The 21125-nt window shown below is 41.3% G+C and overlaps 1 protein-coding gene across 1 annotated transcript in view; it reads right to left on the bottom strand.

Annotated features, from left to right (window-relative positions):
- Il5ra (interleukin 5 receptor subunit alpha) overlaps positions 1–21125 on the bottom strand; it is a 30434-nt gene that overhangs the window by 7041 nt on the left and 2268 nt on the right. The window contains exons 3-7 of the mRNA XM_057787961.1: positions 20328–20466; positions 17972–18125; positions 17708–17895; positions 16135–16280; positions 12318–12456 (exon numbers count right to left, since the gene is read on the bottom strand). Of these exons, the coding sequence (XP_057643944.1) occupies positions 12318–12456; positions 16135–16280; positions 17708–17895; positions 17972–18125; positions 20328–20466 (766 nt within the window). The remainder of the gene's footprint in view (positions 1–12317; positions 12457–16134; positions 16281–17707; positions 17896–17971; positions 18126–20327; positions 20467–21125) is intronic.

Here is a 21125-nt window from a genome sequence, read left to right as displayed (position 1 = left end):
ATTTGAATTCAACCTGACCACAACTGAGCTAAGGGAAGCCACAGCTCTTTACTGAGATGGCCCCATTCTTCTATGACACTTCTTGCTTTTAAAATTGCAGCTGGGTCCCTTTCAGTGCATCCCTTGACTGTTTCTGATCAGTATGCTCTTTGAGCACTGAAAAGTGTGTTTGTCAGACCTATCTCTTTAAATTTCATGAAACACACAGTGTTTTCTTTTCTCCTGCCCTTGCCCTGACTTGTAGCCATAGGAATAGATTATACAATCCCCATAGCACAATCTCACAAACTCATTGAGCCTTTTGTAAACCTGAGAATAGTCACAACCAAATTTGTGTTCTTTGTTTCATCAAACCTGTTCTCAGCCAGGCATGGTGTTGCTTGACCATACTCTTAGCATATTAATTGCCAGGTAGAAGGATGACACTTCTTTTCCCATGGGAAGTAGGGAGAGCTTGCCTCAAGACAAACAAAAGAAATAAAAACAAACAACCAAAAATTACTTCTTTCACCAGCTTCTCCATTTCAGTCTCTGCCCTTCCAAGACCCAGACCCGAATCCTTGGAGTTACTTTGATTGTTTCCAATGTGTCTTCTTCACCTCCTTAGTATATGAGCTCTATGTACAATCATACATGTAAGGCTACATGGTTCTGATTCCTTCATCTATTCTTGCTTAGTCTGGAGATAAGGGTTCCAGACCCAGCTTTCTGTAAAGGTGGACATCTTGGGCTTGATAGTCCCACCTCAAACCAAGTTAAAAACACAGGCTCCTTCCCATTCCTCCCCCACAGATATGTTTTTTTCTGGTAGTACTTACTCTACCCAGGGCACCATCATGTCATTACTCAGCCTTTAAACAAGATTAATTCTACAGAAGCAGGATCATTAACTGCTAATAGTTTGAAAGTTATAAAGTATAAAAATAGAAAAGCCACTCATAAGGATTAACTAAGAACTTACTCTCTACAAATATTTTATATGTCCTTTTTTAAAAAAAAAGTGGACACAATGTACACCTTTAATTTATTTCCAAAAGCTACTGTGTAAATAGAAATACTGAAGTAGGGAAAGGGAGAGAAGTCACCTGAAGACACACAGATCTCAGCTAGGGAAACTGGAAACAAAGCTCAGGACTGACTAATGACTGAATCCCTAAATGTAATGTAGGGTTCCCAGTGCATTCTTCTCCATCTGTAAAACAGTGGGTGTGCTATATGTGCTGGGGCTTTATTTAGTGTATTCTAGATGTCTCTTTGCTCAGGGTATTCTAGGTGTCTCTTTGCTTAGGGTATTCTAGGTGTCTCTTCACTTAGTGTATTCTAGGTGTCTCTTAGGTTAGGGTATTCTAGGTGTCTCTTTGCTTAGTGTATTCTAGGTGTCTCTTTACTTCATATACACTATGTATTTCTTCAGTTACTATATTCCAGGTGTGTATATTTCATTAAGGAGCACCACCACCACGCCCTAGCACCACTGCCTTTGTTGCTGGATTTACTTCACTGTAGTAAAAGTTGTTTTGCATCAGATTATATATTTACAAGCCTCCTCTCTAACTGATGTTGGCTGCTCTGCAAACTGCCAGTGTCCTTGACCTTCCCAAGTTATTGGTTGGACTGAATCAATTTATTAAAATCCTAAGCTAGGGCTGGAGAGATGGTTGAGCGATTAAGGGCTTATACTGCTTTTGCAGAGAAATTTGCTTCCCAAAACCCACATTAGGTTATGTAGAGCCATCTAGCTTTGTAGAACCATCCGTGGCCTCTGGCTCCAAGTGATCTGATACCTTCTGGCCACTGAAGACACCACACATATGTACATAAACACTCAGACATATCCACATACGTATACATTAAAAGAAAACTTTAAAATCCGAAGTCTGTCTTTTCTTTTCTTAAACGTTTTTGTATCTGTTAAAAGCAGGCATTAGCACACCCTGGCATAGTGAAACATACCTGTCACTCCAGGATTTGTGGGGCAGAGGCAGGAGGATAATCACAAGTCAGAGGCCAGCCTGGTTTACATTGTTAAATTCCAGGCCACTTGGGGCTGCATAACATGATACTATTTGCTGTCATTTGCTTTTCTTTTCTTTCTCCTTTAAGAAAATGGCATGGACAGTCACTAACTGTATTGTCTATTTGTTCCTAAGTATGATACAAAGACAAACAGCAAAACATTGAGTATGTGAAAAGAACAAAATGTTGTAAATATTATCATGGGTACACACTCAATAATTTGCGGCTCAAATTGTACAATACCCACTGGCCTGATATGCCAAGTCCTGATAACAGTAACATTTGCCTTCTGACCATGATTACAAAAATCTTTTCAGTTATCCCACTGGCTCATTCGCCTTACTTCTGACTTAGGTAAGTGTAGATTATCAGCGGGTAAGCAAAATCATGGAGGCAGCTGATTTTATTTCATCCAACTTAAAAAGAAAGTTCTCACTACATGGAAATTCCTGTGTAGGAAGCAGAGCTGTGGGCAGTGCTTGGAAGGAGTTCACCATGTGAAGAGTAGAACTCATGCTCAAGACTATAAGCATTGTGAGCTTGACCTTAAAGGAAGCATGCTGGCAGGAGAATCCAGTGCAAGAAAACTGTTCACTTACTGTTGAGTAAAAGTGACTCGTAAATTACCAGCAGTTCAGTTATGTAAATTTTATTTCTGCTGATTTTCAACATTTATGTCTTTTTTGATGGGAAATTGTAGGTACCAGCGTACATGTGTGTAGATCACAGGACAACTTGTATGTTGGTACCTTTTACCATGTCTGTATCAGGGATTGAACCTGGTCATCAGGCTTGGTGGCAGGTACCATTATGTACTGAGCTATCTCACCAGTTGTTTTATCAATGAAAAGGAAAGAGAGAGAGAGAGAGAGGGAACAATGATTATAAAAAGATGAATCCAAGCAAGGACCTTCTCTTGTCTGGTTGAAGGAGTGACAGGAGATCAGGTCCCACCGATTCCAATACTCTAAAAGCTGAGATGTTTTCAGATGTCCTGGAATACATGACCTCAGAGCTTTCTTTTCCTTATCTCACAGACAAGGCTCTAGGATTGATCGTCAGCCTGGGGCTTTAGTAGGGTGGGGATAGAAAGTAAAAAGAGAAAGTTCTAGGTGATATGAATCATTTGTCTGACTTAAGGGACATTTCTTACGTGCTATTCATCTTGAGTCACAGATGTTTCTTAAGAAAGTGCTGGGCACTCTTTCGCTCGGTTATACAGAGATGAGTTTTTGAGAGGGGAAATTGCATAGCCTGTCCTGTGGAAAAGCCCACCAGTATATCCGCCTCATTTCTGGGTGCTGTGGAATAACCCTCTTGCACACTCGATTTGTCAGTCGAATTGATTTAATAAAATGCTGATTGGCCAGTATCCAGGCAGGAAGTATAGGCAGGGTGATCAAACTGAGGATGATAAGGAGAAGGGCAGAGTCAGGAGATGTCAGCTAGCTGCCAAGCAAACATGACATGTGAGAAAATAAGGGAGCAAGCCATGAGCCACGTGTCAATGTATAAATAGAAATATGGGTCAATTTATATATAAAAGGTAGCTAGTAATAGGCCTGAGCCATCGGCCAAACATTTATAAGTAATAGTAAGCCTCTGTTTGGTTACTTGGGATGGAGCGGTCTAGAGAGAAACATTCCATTATATCTGGGTCCTCTTCAGACCTTACCAACTCAGCATATTTAGAGAATTTGGTCATATGGTTCTGTTGACGTTGGTTCCCATTATTTCTGACATCTCAGCCAGTTGTCCTTAAAACAAGGAACCTCATAGAAACTCTGTGGAAAGTGTACAGTAGGTAGGATGGGATGGTGACAACAGAGGCTAGGGAATCTCTAGGTGATGACAGCCTAGCTTCCTTTAGCTGCCTCTTACTGCCGTCGAAACTTCATCAAATGACTCGCATCTGGGTGCTGCAGTCTCTCTGGCTCGAGAATTCTGTGATCTATTAGTTGAGACTGATGGCTCTGCGGAGGTGAATTTGATTCCTAGGCCTATTCTGCCTTAGTCCACACAAGTTTGTACCTTGATGGCCTCAGTATTGATTTTGAATCTGACTCTGACTCAACAATAGGTTTCAAGCAAAAGCACTAATTAGTAAATTGACGGAGCTCTTCACATAAAGTAGTCCTGCTGTGTCTTTAAACCGGCAGGTGGCAGGAGAAGTTTAAATGGCATCAACAGGGTTGGGTAATTAAGATGGTGTCAATATGTTAGTCTATGATACAGGCTTTAACTAGCTTCCCGTGGCGTTCCCCTTTTTGGAGGGTGAAGCGCTACTGTCACTCAGGAAAGGTTCCCAATTCAAGCAAAAGTCAAAAGTCACCTCCTGTGACTGAGCTTTCGATGGCAGCTTTCAGGTGAGATCAACTAACTGAAGGAGCCAGGGAGAAAATAACAAACAAAGGGCAGGGCAGCAAAAAGGCTCGTAGCAAACCCGAGACCTGCTGGAAAATGTGCAAAGCTGGGCTCTTCCGGTGAAACTGAACCCAGGTGCGGGACAGAGCAGCAAGGCCTTGGACGCCACGCTGTGTATGTGAACGACTTGACAAGCTCGGGACTGAGTGGGAGTGTGGTGGTTTTCACAACCCCTGCCAGGCCCAGACCGGATGGATGACAACTGGGAATGTTTCCTTCTCCTCTGCAGAGCTCCCACAAACCCGGAAATCTTTCCTGGGAGTAGCTCTGGAGCCTGTTTCTGTGAACCTGCTAAAGTAGCTGCAGGCTGGCTACACAGGGTGCCAGGGCCTGGCAGAAGTAACTCAGACAGAGCAGCTTGGGCCTACTTTTGTTTCTTTCTACTGAGGTGACCTTCCTTGAGCAGTGTATTTGTTTCACTTTGTGTATTGCTTCTGAAGATGGGGGTAAGAGTGAACGCGTTAACACATACAAAGTGCTTAGCATCTGCGCCAGTCCAGAGTAGCCGATCAATCCATGTTTGTGGTGATTATGATAGGGATTAATGCATTGTATCAGAGCAAAGGCATCGAGTTAATTTCCCTAGATCCTCAAGGGAAACCACAATTGCGGTGCTATCAGAATCCTCAGGTCAGGAGAAACAAACACCAGATAGTCTGGGTATAAAGGAAGGAAGGGTCAGAAGTCAGGGTTAGACCCATTCCTCAAGAGTCTGAATTAGCCAGGCAGTGGTGGAACACGCCTTTAATCCCAGCACTCCGGAGGCAGAGGCAGGCAGATCTTTGTGAGTTCGAGGCCAGCTTGGTCTACAATAATCCCAGCATATGAGAGGCAGAGGCTGGAGGATTTCTGTGAATTTAGGGCCCGCTCTGGTCTGCAGAACGAATTGCAGAACATCCAGGGCTGTTACACAAAGAAACCCTGTCTCATAAAATAAAAAAACAAACAAATAAACAAAGAATTTGAATTAAGATGAACATTGCATTGGGCTGGTGAGATGGCTTAGTTGGTACAATTAATTGCTTATCACAAAAGCCTGAAAATGGGCATTCAGATCTCCGGAACTCACATAAAGGCCTAACACAGCAGTCCAGGTATTTGTAATCCTAGCAAAACCCTGCAGAAAAAAATGGAAGGCAGAGAAAAGAGAATATATAGAAATCTGAGTGCTAGCTAGCCTAATGTGTACAAATACAAAGAGCCTAATACTAGAGCCAATACCCAAGGGTTGTCCCCTGACTTCCACAGTGGGCTGGGGCTCATGTGAAGGCCCAAAAATGTGAGTCTAGTTCTACCTTGTCTGATGGTCAGAGAGTTTGGAGGTTGCTCACATTTGATGACAACAGTCGGAGCTACACAGCCTGCCTCAGGATGTGGTCACTTGGTTCATTTGACATTAAGATGGCTCATACAAGTAGATCATTCCATCCCAACAGATGGTCAGGACATGCAAGCGTACTTCTGCTCCTTCTTTTGTAAGAAGAAAGTTACCTGGGGAGTGGCTGCTTTCAGGATACTTGGTCTAGGGTGGATTCACTGCCTACACAACAGAATGCTAATGGCTTGACATCTCAAAGTGTTGAAGCAACTGTATGGGTTGTCCTTTGTATCATGTTAAAGAAGTCTTTAATTGCCTTCTTCCCCCTTTTGTATTGGGGTATAAAAGTATACGGAAAATTAAATTCAGGTGATTTCAGTATTCACTGAAACTCTCTCCCGGTACTATTCTATGGTCTCTGTTTTATTATTTTCATGTCTTCGCACTCTTTACTTATATTTCGGATCCCCACGCTCCCACCCTGGCAAGCGGTATTTTTGTTGAGGCTGGTCCCCGACAAGTATATGCATGCCCATACTCACACCCCACAGACAAACACATGAATACATGAACTCACACATCACACACACATAAGGAGTATAGTACACAACATGGACTTATTCAGACAAAAATTGCCTGCAGAGGTCAATGGAAACAGCCATAGTGCTGGGCCTAGATGGAACCTGAGCAGGCCAAGAACTAGCCTAATGTCGCATCTCTGCAGCAGTCTACATCCCAAGCCAGGTCTATCTCCATGCCTCAGTTTCTCTGGCTGGAACCTCACAAATGGGACAAGGAGCATCAGTCAGCATACATAGGAGTAAAGACAACCTTTTTGCCAAGTTCCAGGCTAAAGCCCAGCTCTTACCAGTTTTGAGAATACCCTTGTCTTCTTTTCCCTATCTATTTATAGTGAAAAAATGATATTTGGGCAGATATTCTAAATACTGTAAGCTTGCCTCTCACAGGGCGAGGCACAGGGATAGAGTGCATCCTTGATCTAAATTGTTAAGCATAAATAATTGATTGGTGTGACCACCAAGAGAAGTGGTCACATCTGAAGTAAAACAAAACAACACAAGCCAAACAAACAAACAAAAGCTTTGGCATTAAGGGACAGAGCCTTAAAACTTACTGCTACCCTTTCTTCAAGACAGTGGGACAGCCTACAGAGCCAAGGTTGTCCAGCCTGAGGCTTACCAGGCAAGATTCATCCAGCCTTGAAACCACAGAAGCCTGAGTCAAAGGAAGCAGTTTGCCTCTACTACAGGGTCTACCAGCTGAAATCCCCCGCTTTCAAAGAAAAACCCGAAGCCACAGGTGTACAGTAGTCTCTCTGGGGGTTTTCATTGTCGCTACTGTGCCGCCTGCTTTCCTCACCAAGCATCTTTTCCCTCTGTGTTTACCCAGAGCTTCCCCCCCACCCCCCACCTTCTCTTACCTCATGAGGCTTTGAATCAGCAGAAGTCTTTTTGGAAGCCCAAAGAAAGTGAAGCTGGCTCTTTTTTTTTTTTTTTTTTTTGTACCTATTTTCCCTTTCTTCTTCCCTTTCCTGGTTGTTGCCTTGTCTTACCACAATGCGAGAATTTAAGAAGAAAGGGCTGGGACTAAGGAGAGAGACAGAGAAAAGCAAAACGACAGACAGATGAAGAGGAGCCTGGGAGAAACCTAAGGCACAGAAGAAAGAAGGAGCAAGAACTAGAGCTTGGGGTTCTCTGATAGGCTGTAAAGCATGAAGGAAATGCACTCAATGCTATAACATAACCCCCATCTCCTCCCAGCTTTTGAGACCGTACGTTTCAGGTAGAGGTAAATTGCTTCACACCTCTGTGATAAACACCAAGTCAAAGAAGAAAGTCTTCCCTCCATCCAGCCCGCACTCATATATGCCACGTTGGTTTTTGCTTTGCTGTGATCCCCACATATATCACACACACACTAACTCACATATAGCAGGAAAACGCAAGTTGAGCCCTCCAATGAGTAGCATGTCTTTGTTGCTGAGGGATTTTTCCCGAAGACAGCAGCAGTCACCCTGTGGACAGTGACCACACTGCTGACTGCGTGATGTGAAAGCTGGTGTGGTTGACTCTTGTTCTGCTCCCCCCCATAAGTGCATAAGTGCATCCATCTTAAGCCTGAAGAAAGCTTTTGGAAAGCACATGTTTTCACAGACTTCTAGTAATACCAGGTCCAGACTGGCAGATACAGTCTTCAGTGAGGGTGAAGCAAACCCATTGTTGACATGAAAGGGGGCGTCCAGTGATTGTCAGTCTAACCTCTTACCAAGGGCACAGCTACAAATAAGTGCAGCCAACACTCTCATTTTCCATAGAGAAGTACTGCTTGCTCCACAGTCTGTATCAGAAGGTCACAGAGTGGAAAAGAGAAGAAGATGTGGAAAAAACAAAACAAAACAAAAAAACAGTAAGTTTCAGAGACCAGAGTCCAGGACACAAAGATTTTTAGTAAACAGATGGCAGAGATAAGAACAGAACAGAACAATTAGGAACTTCTAGTTTGAGAAGGAGAAAGAACTTGAAATTAGGAAGTTCAGCTCTTAAAGCAGAAGCCCGCTGCCTGAGGGCAGTTGATAAGGAATACTGATAAAACTGCTACTTTCGTTTACTTAAGAGAGAGAGAGAGAGAGAGAGAGAGAGAGAGAGAGAGAGAGAGAGATACACAGACAGAGACAGAGAGAGAGAAAAAGAGAGAGAAGAAAGGAAGGAAGGAAGGAAGGAAGGAAGGAAGGAAGGAAGGAAGGAAGGAAGGAAGGAAGGAAGGAAGGAAAAGAATCTATACTCTGAAAATCCCAAGGCAAGAGGGCAGATTCAAGGCAAACCTCAAGGAGACAGACAGAGTTTATTTACTGCTCACTGCATCTACATCCCCTGTGCTTGTTGGACTGACCAAGGACCTTGCCAACCAGAATGGAAGCCACCTCCCGCAAGCCCAGCTCCCACCATCATCAATCCAATTCCCTGTGTCTCATTCTTCATGAAGTAGCCTTGGGCTCTATAATGGGTTAATTAGTTAAACTATTCTAATTTGCTAATTGGTTCATATGGCACTTATTTGGGGAAATTATACATTAATAATTACTTCTTGGCTATTTGACAATGACTGAGTCATTTATTATCTTCAGGCTACCATTTCCTTACCTTAATTAAAACAATGGGGTAAACATACTATCAAAGGCACGGGATGATATTTCAGTTGAGCCTGGTAGTGAAAATCCAGGAGGGCTCCCAGGGCCATTTATAAGGCAAGGTAGGAGAGGTGGAAGAGTGTCTGAAGGAAATGAACACAGCAGCAAAACTGCCTGAGAGACTGCAAGCTGAGCTTAATTATTACCGCAGCCTCCAGGGGTAAGGAAGAGCCATGCACAATGTCCCTGAGGGGCTTGGACTTCCTACTATGTTTATTAATCATCTTGATGAAAACGGAGAGTCTGCATTGATTAAATTCACTAATGATCCTACGCTGAGCAGGGTAGTAAATTCCAGAAAGGATGGATTTATAAGGTAAGCACTAATATTAATCAGCTCGTCTTCATGAAACGGGTGGCAATAAATGAAATAGGATTTGCAGTAGCAAATGACAATGAGGTGCACCTGGGTGCGGGAAAATCTAATGAGGCCAGATCCAAACCAGGAGGCAGTTATTCTGGAAACAGTAAGAGAGAGGGAGAGTGGGAAATGAATAATAAGTTAACAGCAAGCTTGAAATAAACTCTTCAGATGGATCACAATCTTACTCCCAGGCCTTTGGTAATGAATGTTGGAAAGTGGAGCCAGAGCTTGAAGAATGGCAGAGTTAGAAGCTACCAAAAAATGAAGCATCACTTCTATAGGCGAGGAAACTGAGGTCCAGAAAGGTCAGGTGTTAGGAATTAGGTTGGAGTAGTAAAACCCAGACTAGCAAGCTCCTTCACTCAGTCCCCCATGGGGTGGCAGAGTCTATCCTCCCTCTTACAGCCCGAGTTTATTCTCAGAATTCTTCTCAGCATTGAACTGTGTCCTCTGATTACCTAGCCATCTCTGACTTGGATCATTGAACTACGTCCCGGCAGAGTCATGGCTACAGATCTGATTTTGCCTACTGCTGCTTCCTCACCCTCTTGAGTTCTAAAGTGTCAATAATCAACACAAACTATAACTTCAAGACTCAAGTGCTCAGCAAACCCTACTGATTTCTTAGTCGGGATTCTGACCTGAGGCCACTTATCCCCCCAAATTTGTTTAGGTTGCAATGTAGAGACAACAATGAGAAACATCAACACTTCAGATCAATGAGGGTTGCGCACTTAAGAAACACATAAAACATATCTGTAAAAGGACTCCATGGAGTACAAATAAAAGAAGTGTCTATCACAGGATTTGACAAAATTAATAGATCTAGTTTCAAAGTCCCTAAGACTAGTGAAACTTTGTTCTCTCTTGGGGCACAGAGCAAGTTTTATTTGTTCAAATGAAGTGTTTTTGAGAGAGGTCTTGTGTGTACCAGGTCAGCTTATTTCAGCTGGGGAGAAAGGGAGGGTCAGGAAGATTCACCTCAGAAGAATTATGAGGTAGGTGAGTCTGTCCATCTTTCGGTTCCCTCTGCTTGCCTTTCAGTTCCTCTCCCCAGGAAGCTCATGATGCTGATGCCACTCTGCAAACACACACACACACACACACACACATACACACACCAGTGCTGCCGGACACCGAACGAGGCAGTATTATTTGTACATTGAACAACTGTAGGGTATGCTACAGGAGTTAGGAGCAGAATTCTCGAGACTCAGATCAGTGTTTCACCTTTCGAGCCCTTCCACCATTCCTCTCTCCCCTGGAAAAATACCCGGTCACATCAGCACTGGCTCACAACCACACCGGCAAATGGTTCGCTGCCCAAGAATTTCCAGATGACCCACCCTGCAGCCCGAGTGAATAAATTACTGTAATAGGAAATTTTAGCATGTGCCCGAAATAAATTTCTCTTTAAGTATGCTGTCCAAATTGTTCAGGAAGATCCCTTGGGTTTTGTAAGAGGTAATATAACCAGCTAGAACCACAGAGTCCTCTATGCCAGGCTAATTTGCTAAGCACCTTGCAGCAGGTAGGGTCCTGTCACACCATGACAGGGTGCTAAGAGACTGAGCCCTAAATATTAATGTAGGGTTCACCCCATCTTGGATGCTTGTAGAGGTAAGCAAAGCACCCAAGTATTCCAAATATACATCCTTATCTGAAGAATGCGTTTCTTGGTAAATTTAACTAAGAGACTATATGAAAATCATCTAGGATGGTGTTTTGCAATTATCTACATATACCAGTAATTTCCTTTATCCAAGAAATGCACCCCTTCCTCCATGGTTACTACCCATTCCCAGTCATTTGTCATGTATGGTACGCATTTTATTTGCCAAATAAACCAGTCAATTTGATCACAAATAAAAATAGGTGTAAAACCAACACACATGCCTAAGAACTGCCCAGATTACTAGATGGACTTACTGTCTGCAAGGTTAAAAGTTTGATGGACCCTAATATTGTTTAATTTTAAAATCATTTTAAAAAGAAACAAATAAATAAATTCACATGTGAGTATGGCAAAATTATGGTGATGTGGACCTTTCCAAGGCCTGGAGATGAAGAGCAAAAGAGAATGGGTGTGTTTCAAACAGCTAAAAGGAACAAGCTTATGATACACAACTTGGCATCTTGACTGAGCTGTGATGTGAATGCTAACACTGCATAAGACCAAACATAAACAAATAATTATGCATTAAATTCTAAGCCTCTGAGAAAGATGGATGTTCACCAATGCCAATTCTGTAGTTTTAAAATTATACTATAGATTTTGCAAGATGCTGCCACTTGGGAGGAACTAGGTCAAAGAAAGACTGGATCTCTGTTTCTTTCCACAGCTTATGAACCTGCAATTATCTGAAAATAAAAAGTGTACTCTAAATGATAAGATAGGGGCTGGGGAGATGCCTCAGCATGTAAGAGCGCTTGCTGTACAAGCGTAAGGGACTGAGTTCAATTTCCCAACACCCATATGAAAAGCTGGGCATGGCTGCATGGAGACATGCGAGCACAGCACTGTTGAGGGCATAGGTGTGAGAATTTCTGGGGCTTACTGCATACCAACCTAGCTCCAGGTTCAACAAGAGACTCTGTCTCAAGCAAACAAGGCAGAGAGTGATAGAATAGGATCTCAACATCCTCCTTTATCTTTATAGACACACACATTGCACATACCTGCATATTTACACACAGGTACATATGGCACACACTCATGCATGCACACATATACACACTCAATATGAACAGAAGTCAAAATGGAAAAATCTAAATAAAAATAATTGAGCAAAATAGTCCTGGGAAGGGCTGTGCTAGGGAGACAGTAGGACACTCTTTACTAGAATACTTGTAACTAGTTGAAGACACAGTAGATGGATGAAAGATGAGGCAGGGTAAAGATGAAGCCATTTCAAGACTTGAATGAACAAGTGCACTTTCCAGGATTATCTGTTGCCACTGCTTTTAAATACACAACAGGAACTCACCCACATAAATAGGTTGACTCCACTGGCCCCAGCTTCCAGATACTCTGCAAGATGAGCTCACAACTGCTCTCACTTGAATAGAATATGTAGAAACATCATCAATTTTTGAAATGAATTTGTTGGTGGCCAGTTTTTCCATCTAAATGGGAAAAATTAACATTATAATAATGCCTAGGCATACAATTTTTGCAGAACACCGGCATGGGAGATCTCATGTAGGTAATGTGACTCATTATTTAGCAAGTAATCTAAAATCAAGAGGGCATAGTCATGAGTTTATTCTGCACTGTTCCTGTGTGAGGTCTTGGCAGTTACCCTGAGGGAGAAGGTGATCTTGTAACTAAAATATATAAAATGGCCAGCTGAAGGACTAGGTGAAATGTGTAGACAGAATGTTTCCTATGGAAAAATTGGAGTCATCTTCAACACCGTACTTAATCTCCGTTACCTTGTCCTTCCTCATTGGTAAGTCATAGTACTAAACAGTGTGTATTTTGTGCCTGTTCATCCCTGCCCGATGGCCACACCCTGTGTAGGCTTTCTGCTTTATTGCTTGGATGGTCCTAATAGCTCACATCTCTGTAGCCACATGTTTCCCCCCTCACATCCAACTTTCACACTGCCACCAAGATTACCCTTCTACCCTGTAAATGCTACATTTCTCGATCGTGTAAAATCCTTTGATGCTGCTCATTGTCCATGACCATAGTTTTAAAGTAGACGCTCTTCAGCTTTTAGTAAAAACCTTACAGAGCTACTCTGAAGTTCCTATTTCATTAGAGTTACAAGTCTAGTGTTAGCTTGTGTGGAGGCCAACTCAGTCACTACCACTTAACTGAAGGAAGTATGCAGTCTCGAGCCTCTGGTACACCCTAGCAGGCACAGTGTGGTTGTGGACTGGTACAAGTCAGGAAGTGCTGATTGCTGGTCTATGATAAGATCTGTGCAGACAAGCGAGAGCACTGTTTAGAAATGGAGAACCGTTGGACATGACTGTAACATCCAAGCACATGATCAGTTGGTTTGCATGTTTATATCTTTGGCTGTATTTGTTTTGTTTTGTTTGTTTCCTAGCTGATCCTTATGAATTTATTTTATAAAACTGTTAATCTATGGCAGATTAGAAATTTACAAGAGAAAGCCAATGCTTCACAAGAATATTTCTGGAAACATATCTTATCATGTCCTTCTCTTTTTACTTCAGTAGGCAAGTTTCTGTCTGATGTTCCACCTCTGCTCAGGCTGCATTCAGCTCCATGCTGTAGAAGCAAATAAGGTTGTTTTCCCCCCCTCTCTTCTGTACTCTGATGCCATTTACCAGAGCAGGACTCATCTTCTATGTCTATTTATTTTTATTTAATTTATTTATTTTTATTGTGTTGGTATGCTGTTGGCAGAGGCTGCTCATTTGTTTCCCAGCAGTCCAGATTTAAAATAATCAGACGGAAACTATATTATTTGCAATAGTGTTTGGTCAATAGTTTAAGCATCTTTCTTGCTAGCTCTTATGTCTTAAATTAATCCATTTTTATTAATCTGTGTATCGCCATGTGGCTGTGGCTTACCAGGCAAAATTTCGGCATCTGTCTCCTCTGGCAGCTACATGGCTTCTCACTGATCTGCCTACTCTCTCTATATATATCTGTATGTACGTCTGTGTGAGGAACCAGACAGTTATAAGAGACCATGTGGGTGCTGGAAATTGAACCTGGGTCATCTGGAAGAACAGTCAATGCTCTTAACCACTGAGCCATCTCTCTAGGCCCATGCCCATTTATTTTTATGTGAATTACCTGCTTGGCAGATCATATGAAAATAGTGTTCCCCCATGATATAGCACATAATTTAAAATTAATACAACATATGAATTAGTTTATTTCAGACTACAAAACAAGGCCTTATTTCTCTTTATGTATTTTCCTAAGAAACCTATTAGTAGGTAGTGGTTAAATTTAATTAAACTGTGTTTTCTTTGTTTCTGTTACTTATTTTTGCATTTATTTGTTTGTGTATATGTATTATGTATGCCGCAGCATGGATATGGAGGTGAGAGGATAACTTGAGGCTGTCTCTTCTCTTCTTCCACCTTGTGGGCTCCAGGAATTGAACTCAAGAAAGCATGCTTAGCAGCAAATGCCTTCACCAGCTGGGGTGTCTCACAGGTTCTTCCATTTCTTTTATTTGTAGGACATGAGGTTGAATCCCAACCTCTATGTTTTTTCTTTACCTTCATGACTGAGAAATTATTCATCTTTTTTGGGGGATGGGGCTTAATTGTCACTAAAACAGGAAACGTAATTATGCAAGTTATTGTGGACAAGGCATAAAATAACATAATAAAACTCCATGGGTGTAAGATATGCCACCTGCACCATTGTCAAGTGTGCAGCCCAAAAATGTTAAACAGCCATGCTATTGTGCAACCAGACTACAACACTGTTTTCATCTTGCGTGTCTGAAGTTGCTGGTTGAGGGTGTGTCTCGTACTCTGCATGTATGAACCCCTCTCTTCAATTCCCATCACCCAGTGATCAAAAATTCACAATCTGGATACTCTGTTTTCATTAGACAATGGTTCCTCATTTTCCATTCCCCATTTCCTGATAGCCATTGTGCTAATTTCTATTTATATGTGTTTTACTAACCTTGGCATCTCACACAGGCAGAATCATATACATTTGTCCTTTGTGATCTGCTTATTTCACTTTGCTTGCTGTCCTTAGGTTCATTCATATTGTAGCGTGTATCAGAGTTTCCTTTCAAAGACTGAATATTGTCTCTTTGTATATATTAATATATATCATATTTGTTTTTCTTTTCTCTTTTTCTCTTTTTTCTTTTGGTTTTTCAAGACAAGGTTTCCTTGTGCAGATTTGGAGCCTGTCCGGTATCGTGCTCTATAGACCAGGCTGACCTTGAACTCACAGAGATCCACCTCGGCCTCCCGAGTGCTGGGATTAAAGGCAGTGGGCACCATCACTGCCCGGCAATACATTTTGTTTTTCTATTCATATTCTGTAGAACCTTGGATTTGGCTTGTTTGTTTTTAGGTAAGAATCTTGCTATATAGTTCAAACTATCTTCAAATTTACACCATTCCTATCTCAGCCTCCTTCCTGGGTGTTGGAGTCACAGATGTGTGCCACCAAACCTGACTACATTCATGTGTTAATGAATATGGAGGCTGCTTCAGCTCTTCACAATTGGCTATTGTGAGTAATGCTGTTGTGAGCATGGGTGCCCAAATATCTTTTTGAGACCCTGTTCTGAAATCATTTGCATATATACCTAAAAGGAGAACCACAGGCTCTTATGATAATTCTAACTTTTGGAAAACTTGCCTTCCCATTTTCCCCAGTAGTTGTATCATTTGTATTTTTAGCAAAGCTCTTACAAATGGGTTTCATTTTATCTTTATATTATTTTCAACTCAAATTATGTCCTTTCAAAATGAAAGTAATGTAAGATTTGATTTATTTCTGTAATACCTAGGGCAGGTGTAAGTCAACATTGACTTTGTTGATACTTAAAAATACCCAAAGCCAGTCACTAGGTTTAAAGCAGCAGCTCTCAAACTGTGGGTTGCAACCCCTTTGACAAACCTCTATATCCAAAAATATTTACATTAGGTCTCATAACGGTATCAAAATTACAGTTATTTAGCAACAATGAAAACGACTTTGTGGTTGGGTGTCACCACAACATGAGGAACTGTATTAAAGGGCCACAGCATTAGGAAGAGTGAGAGCCACTGTTTTAAATGTTTCACAAATAATGGGTGTCTAATATAGAAAAAAGGAATGATTTTTAAAATTACCTGAAAGTAGCCATTCTTTGTGTTGTGAATTTTCAATTCGTAGTTAAAGCAATGGACTGGAAAGGCAGAAACTGGTTTCTCCCATTGGATATAAAGAGAAGTTTCTTCAAGTTTAACTGTGACATTCCTTGGAGGATTTACTTGATCTAGAGAAGAGAAGAGATAGGTCAGTGGCAATTCTGAAAACCCAATGATCAGGGCTGATAGCCCCAACCCACCATTTCTAAGATATGCTTTTTCAAGGTTTACCATTAAGTCTCAATCAACTAATCTCAAAGCCACAGGAAGTGAGTGGCTTCCCAAGAGGTTTTTGGTATGGCTCACTGAATAGATCTACACACATAAAGAACAAAATCACTACTCCAGATGGAAGGGACTAATTGACACCTTTCCTCTGTTAGCTCATTGCAAGGTGTACCCAGCATCCCTTTAACTTTCCAAGTTAGACTGTGCTCATGGACAAAACATGGACCATTTGCACCATATCCTTTTCCCAGGAGAGGGATAGCTCTGGGTAAATCACTACTCCTTTCTGGTTTCAGTATTTATTTATTTTTTGTTATTGTTGTTCTGTTTTGTCATATAGAAAAAGAAGCTTCTACATAAAAAGAACAGATTAAGCTAAATAAATCTATACAGGAGTAAAATACTTCCATACTGGTGTCAGAACCTGAGTTTGGATTCCCAGCACCCAGGTGAAAACAGCAGTAACCCCAGAGCTGGGGTTGGAGGTTGGGTAGTAGAGATAAGTAGATCCTAGGGCTTAGTCTAACAAAAATGGCAAGTTCCAGATCCAGTGAAAGTCTCTGTGCCCTACAAAATAAAGCAGAGAAGCAAGTGAGGAAGATATTGTGATGGCAATCCCAGGCTTCTGCATGGACCAGCACACCTGCACAAATACGCATACAGCGCACATACACATATGAAGAAAAATAAAAGAGTGGGGAAGCAAAGAGGAGGGTGGAGGAGAAAGAGACCTGTGTACATATTGTCTAAAAGTCTAGAGATGAATCCAAACCACTACAAAGACCCAATAAAAACTGGAGATGATTAACTTTGAAGGAGGAGTCACAGGATGGAGAAGCTGAATGAATACCTTTGGACTGCAGAAGGGCCACACCTTGGGGAAGAACCTCAGAACTGTTCTGGGTACAATCTAGTATAAGACTTGTAGACACACATTTCATGATAGCAGCCTGAACAGATAAGCACTGCTATGACTTTTCCTGGTGCAGTTATTCTCAAAAGGGGAGAACTCTGCCCTCAATAGGATATGTTTGAAGTTTGAATAGTCACAACTAGGAGAGGGGAACCATCAGGAAAGAAAAGAGTTAGAAAATTCATGGATGGGGCTAGGAAGGCCACTAAACATCTTCTCATGGCCAGAACAGGTCGCTACATTGCCAAATCATCCAGTCAAACATTTAAGGTGAGTTAAAGGTTGGATGACTGCCTCAGTTTTTTTTTCCATGTTGATTATATGGTTGTTTAATATTTGAAAAGTAGCAAGACCCTTTCCAGTACCAAGATTGTGCTCTTCCATTATTCCAACGTTGAGTTAAGTCTGGCTTACCAATGGAATGTGGAGCGAACAGCTGATCAAAGGGCTTGATTGCAGCATGCTTGCTTGAGCCATTAACATGTACTGCAAGCTGCTCAAACCCTTTGCTGTTGATAAACGTCCTGGGAAACCAACATCCAGTATTTCTGTTCAGTGTATCTCTGCTGTATTCTTGGCATTCTTCAGTCCAAGCACCAAACCTAAATTGGAATACCCATGAGTTTTTATAAGGGAAGAGGAAATGGATAATTTGCATAAGTAAAAATAGATACTGACCTATAGTATAGGAAGTACTGTGTGTCTTCAGGGGCATCTTTGCCAACAAGCCAGGTGCAGCGAAGAGACACTTGGTATGGCCTCAAGTGGGTGTGACTACTCACGACAGTGTTTGTGGAACACGTCAAATTCATAACCGAGGTTCCAGAAGACCCTAGGCGACCACAAATAAAAAGAATAAAACATTGCCTTAATGGCTTATGAATTTTGTGCTTTTGCTTGGAATACTATTGACTGTGAGTGACCACGAACATCCATTTATAGAAACTCATTTGCAAAGGGCAAATGTACTGGAGAAATGAAACTAGAGCTATAGAGCCTCAGGGTTTGACCTGAAAGAACTTCGTGGCTGTGTTAGCGGAAGACGTGGGGGCGTGTCAGTGCAACAGATATTTGAAAGTTCAAGGCTGGGGTCATGTGTCCAACAGCTTCAGCACTGCAGTGCTATATTTGTCAGTACCTGACTATGAGGCATTTCCCCCTGTAATGGCTGAATTCCAGTTTTTCAAGCTGTCAATGAGAGGTTAGGTCAAGGAATCTCTCCAGAATGCCCTTCCGTCTTGAATCATATGAGCCATTCCTTGGTATCTATGCCTCATGAATTGCATGGACTGCTGTTCAGGAGATGCATTTTGACAATACCCCAAGATCTTACCATTACATTAGAGAAGAGTGTATGTCAGCCTGCCAGTCTCCTTAACATACCATGACTTAAAATCGGAGGAGATTTCAAAGATTTGCCCTGGACTTCCCCAAGTTATGTTCATGCTACCCAGAGTACTCTATCAAATAAACTTGCTGTTGTTCCTTAAAGGAGGGGAAAATTATTTTGGGGGCTAGGGACAGGGAGAACCTCCTTAAAGAGGAAACCCTGAATGATGGATGGGTTTTTATTTTTTTCTTAAAACAACTATAGATTAACTTTTCTCACTGTCATTGAATGTCTTTCAATTAACAGAGAGAGGGAAGGAGAGGAAAGTGCCTCCTATTACCATATGGAGGTTGGAGACAGAAAACTGGTTAGTTTTGCTTTATGAGATATATATATATATATATATATATATATATATATATATGTACATTATATACGACGTAGACACATGTATCTATAAAATCATGCCTCTGTATCTATGGTATCTGTTCTAGAACATTCCCCCCATACTAAGATGGCATCTTATATGATGCTATCTTGCATATAACTTACATAGTCTCTGACCTAGTTTAAATCCTTTCTAGATAACTTAGAATACTTAATGTAAGCACTTAATAAATAGTTGCTAAAGTGTCTTATTCAAAAAATAGTGGCTTGAAACGATGTGTTCATGAGCAATATGGATGCTTCAATGCTTTTGTCATAGAGTGCTTTTGATCCACATTTAGTTGAATCCATGAATGTGTAGCCTATGGATACAGGGCTTTTCTCCTCACTCTGTGTGTGCATACATGCATGTATGCATGTGTCCACATATTAAACATCCACACAGTCTATGTGATGTCAAAGTAAGTCAGCAGTTACCCAGTTCCAACCCAAGAAATAAAATGATGAGTAAATAAAAGCATCTGTGTTGTTACCAACACAGTTCAGGGGTTTTGGTTAAGTGTGCACCAGGTTCTATTTGTTAAAGACTATTCTGCAGCCTATGATGTAGTTGGGAAGTAGAGAACCCTTTCTGAATTGGGGGCCTTTGGGGAAGTTTTAGGGGACAAATCTTTAAAGGGAATGATATTTGAACCCTTGCCCTTTTCATGGTTCCCTTTCACTTCCTGGCTATAAACTTCTACCACCTGCTTCTAGAATTTTCTACTGTGTTGTTACACAGACTAAAATTAGGCCTGATAGGTCATGGGTGGAAACCTCCACCGAAAGCAGAAGCCAAAATAAGAGTATTATCTTACATATTTGATATAGTCAAAAGAAAGCTGACTAATAATAAAGGGGGTAGGATCTTCTTCTCTAATGATGTAGATAGGAGGAAGACTTGAAAAACAATCATAGACATGGGGCTAAGATGTATATGATTTAGGAAGTCACATATCCCAGGATCTGATGGTCAGTCTCCTCCTTTTGTTTCCCTCTTGTGCTTGTGTCTATCTGTGTTAAAATGTTTAACCAGAGCTATCTCTGCTTATGTGTATTAGAATTCCCAGTGTTCCTTGGAGGCCAGTGTAGATACAGGGGTGTGCTTGTAGGGATGCAACAGGTGGACCTGGATGGCCTATGGCAGTTGTGGTTAGAATATGGGTGCTATGAAGGAGATTGGAAGGTGTGGTGCTGGACTAAAGAAAAGTGGATTGCTTTCTTTCCCATTTTGAAAAGTGTAAAATATGAAATTTGGATGTCCCATGCCGCCTTTACCTGGTGAAGCTTTGAGTTCAGCAGAAACCCAACTGCTGGCCAGGGAAACGTGGCTTCTCTTTAGGATGCTTCTCACACTAGCTGCAAAGCCATCATGCAGAGGGGCCACATACTTGCTGTCAGTCTTCCTGGTACTATACTAAAATAAAATCCACCAGTCGTGGCACATAAGAGAAAGCAACATTAATCAAATAGGCCTTTTACTCCACTTTGAAAATAATAAATAAAACGGAATGAAGTAATTTTCTTAAGAAAGGGGCTTTGTAATATTAATATAGTTTCTCAATGACATGTGAACATATTCTGCTTTTAATGACAAACAACATATTGTATTTAAGGTTCAAGTTCCTTGATTCTCATCTCTAATGCCAGTGTCCTTTCTAAGAAAAACTTCTTGACAGGGAATTCTTTAAAATTCTATGTTTACTCCAAAGTGGTTAATACAAATTATATCTCCCTTTCTTTCACTTTACTACAAAATGATACACAGCAGGTGTGTTAGCATATCCTTATCATGAATCCAAGAAATCAAGACTTGAGGATGTAAGCAAAGGTAGTGAATGAACTTGGCCTTTACCTTGGGTTTTCCAAGCTTATACCTTTACCTTGTACTATTTTTCTCACTACTTTCTTCAAGTTTTAGTGACATTTCAGGAGCTATATAAGCTGTACTACCAAATACATTACACTTCAAATATTGGTAAATAGTTGGGAAGATGGCTCAGTCAATGCACACAATGTCAGTGAACACGACTTCAGTTTGGGTCCCTAAAACATATGTAAAATTCAAGCACATAG

This window comes from Chionomys nivalis, chromosome 1, assembly GCF_950005125.1.
Source record: "Chionomys nivalis chromosome 1, mChiNiv1.1, whole genome shotgun sequence".
Classification (NCBI taxonomy): domain Eukaryota; kingdom Metazoa; phylum Chordata; class Mammalia; order Rodentia; family Cricetidae; genus Chionomys; species Chionomys nivalis.
This window is presented reverse-complemented; position numbering and strand designations above follow the sequence as displayed.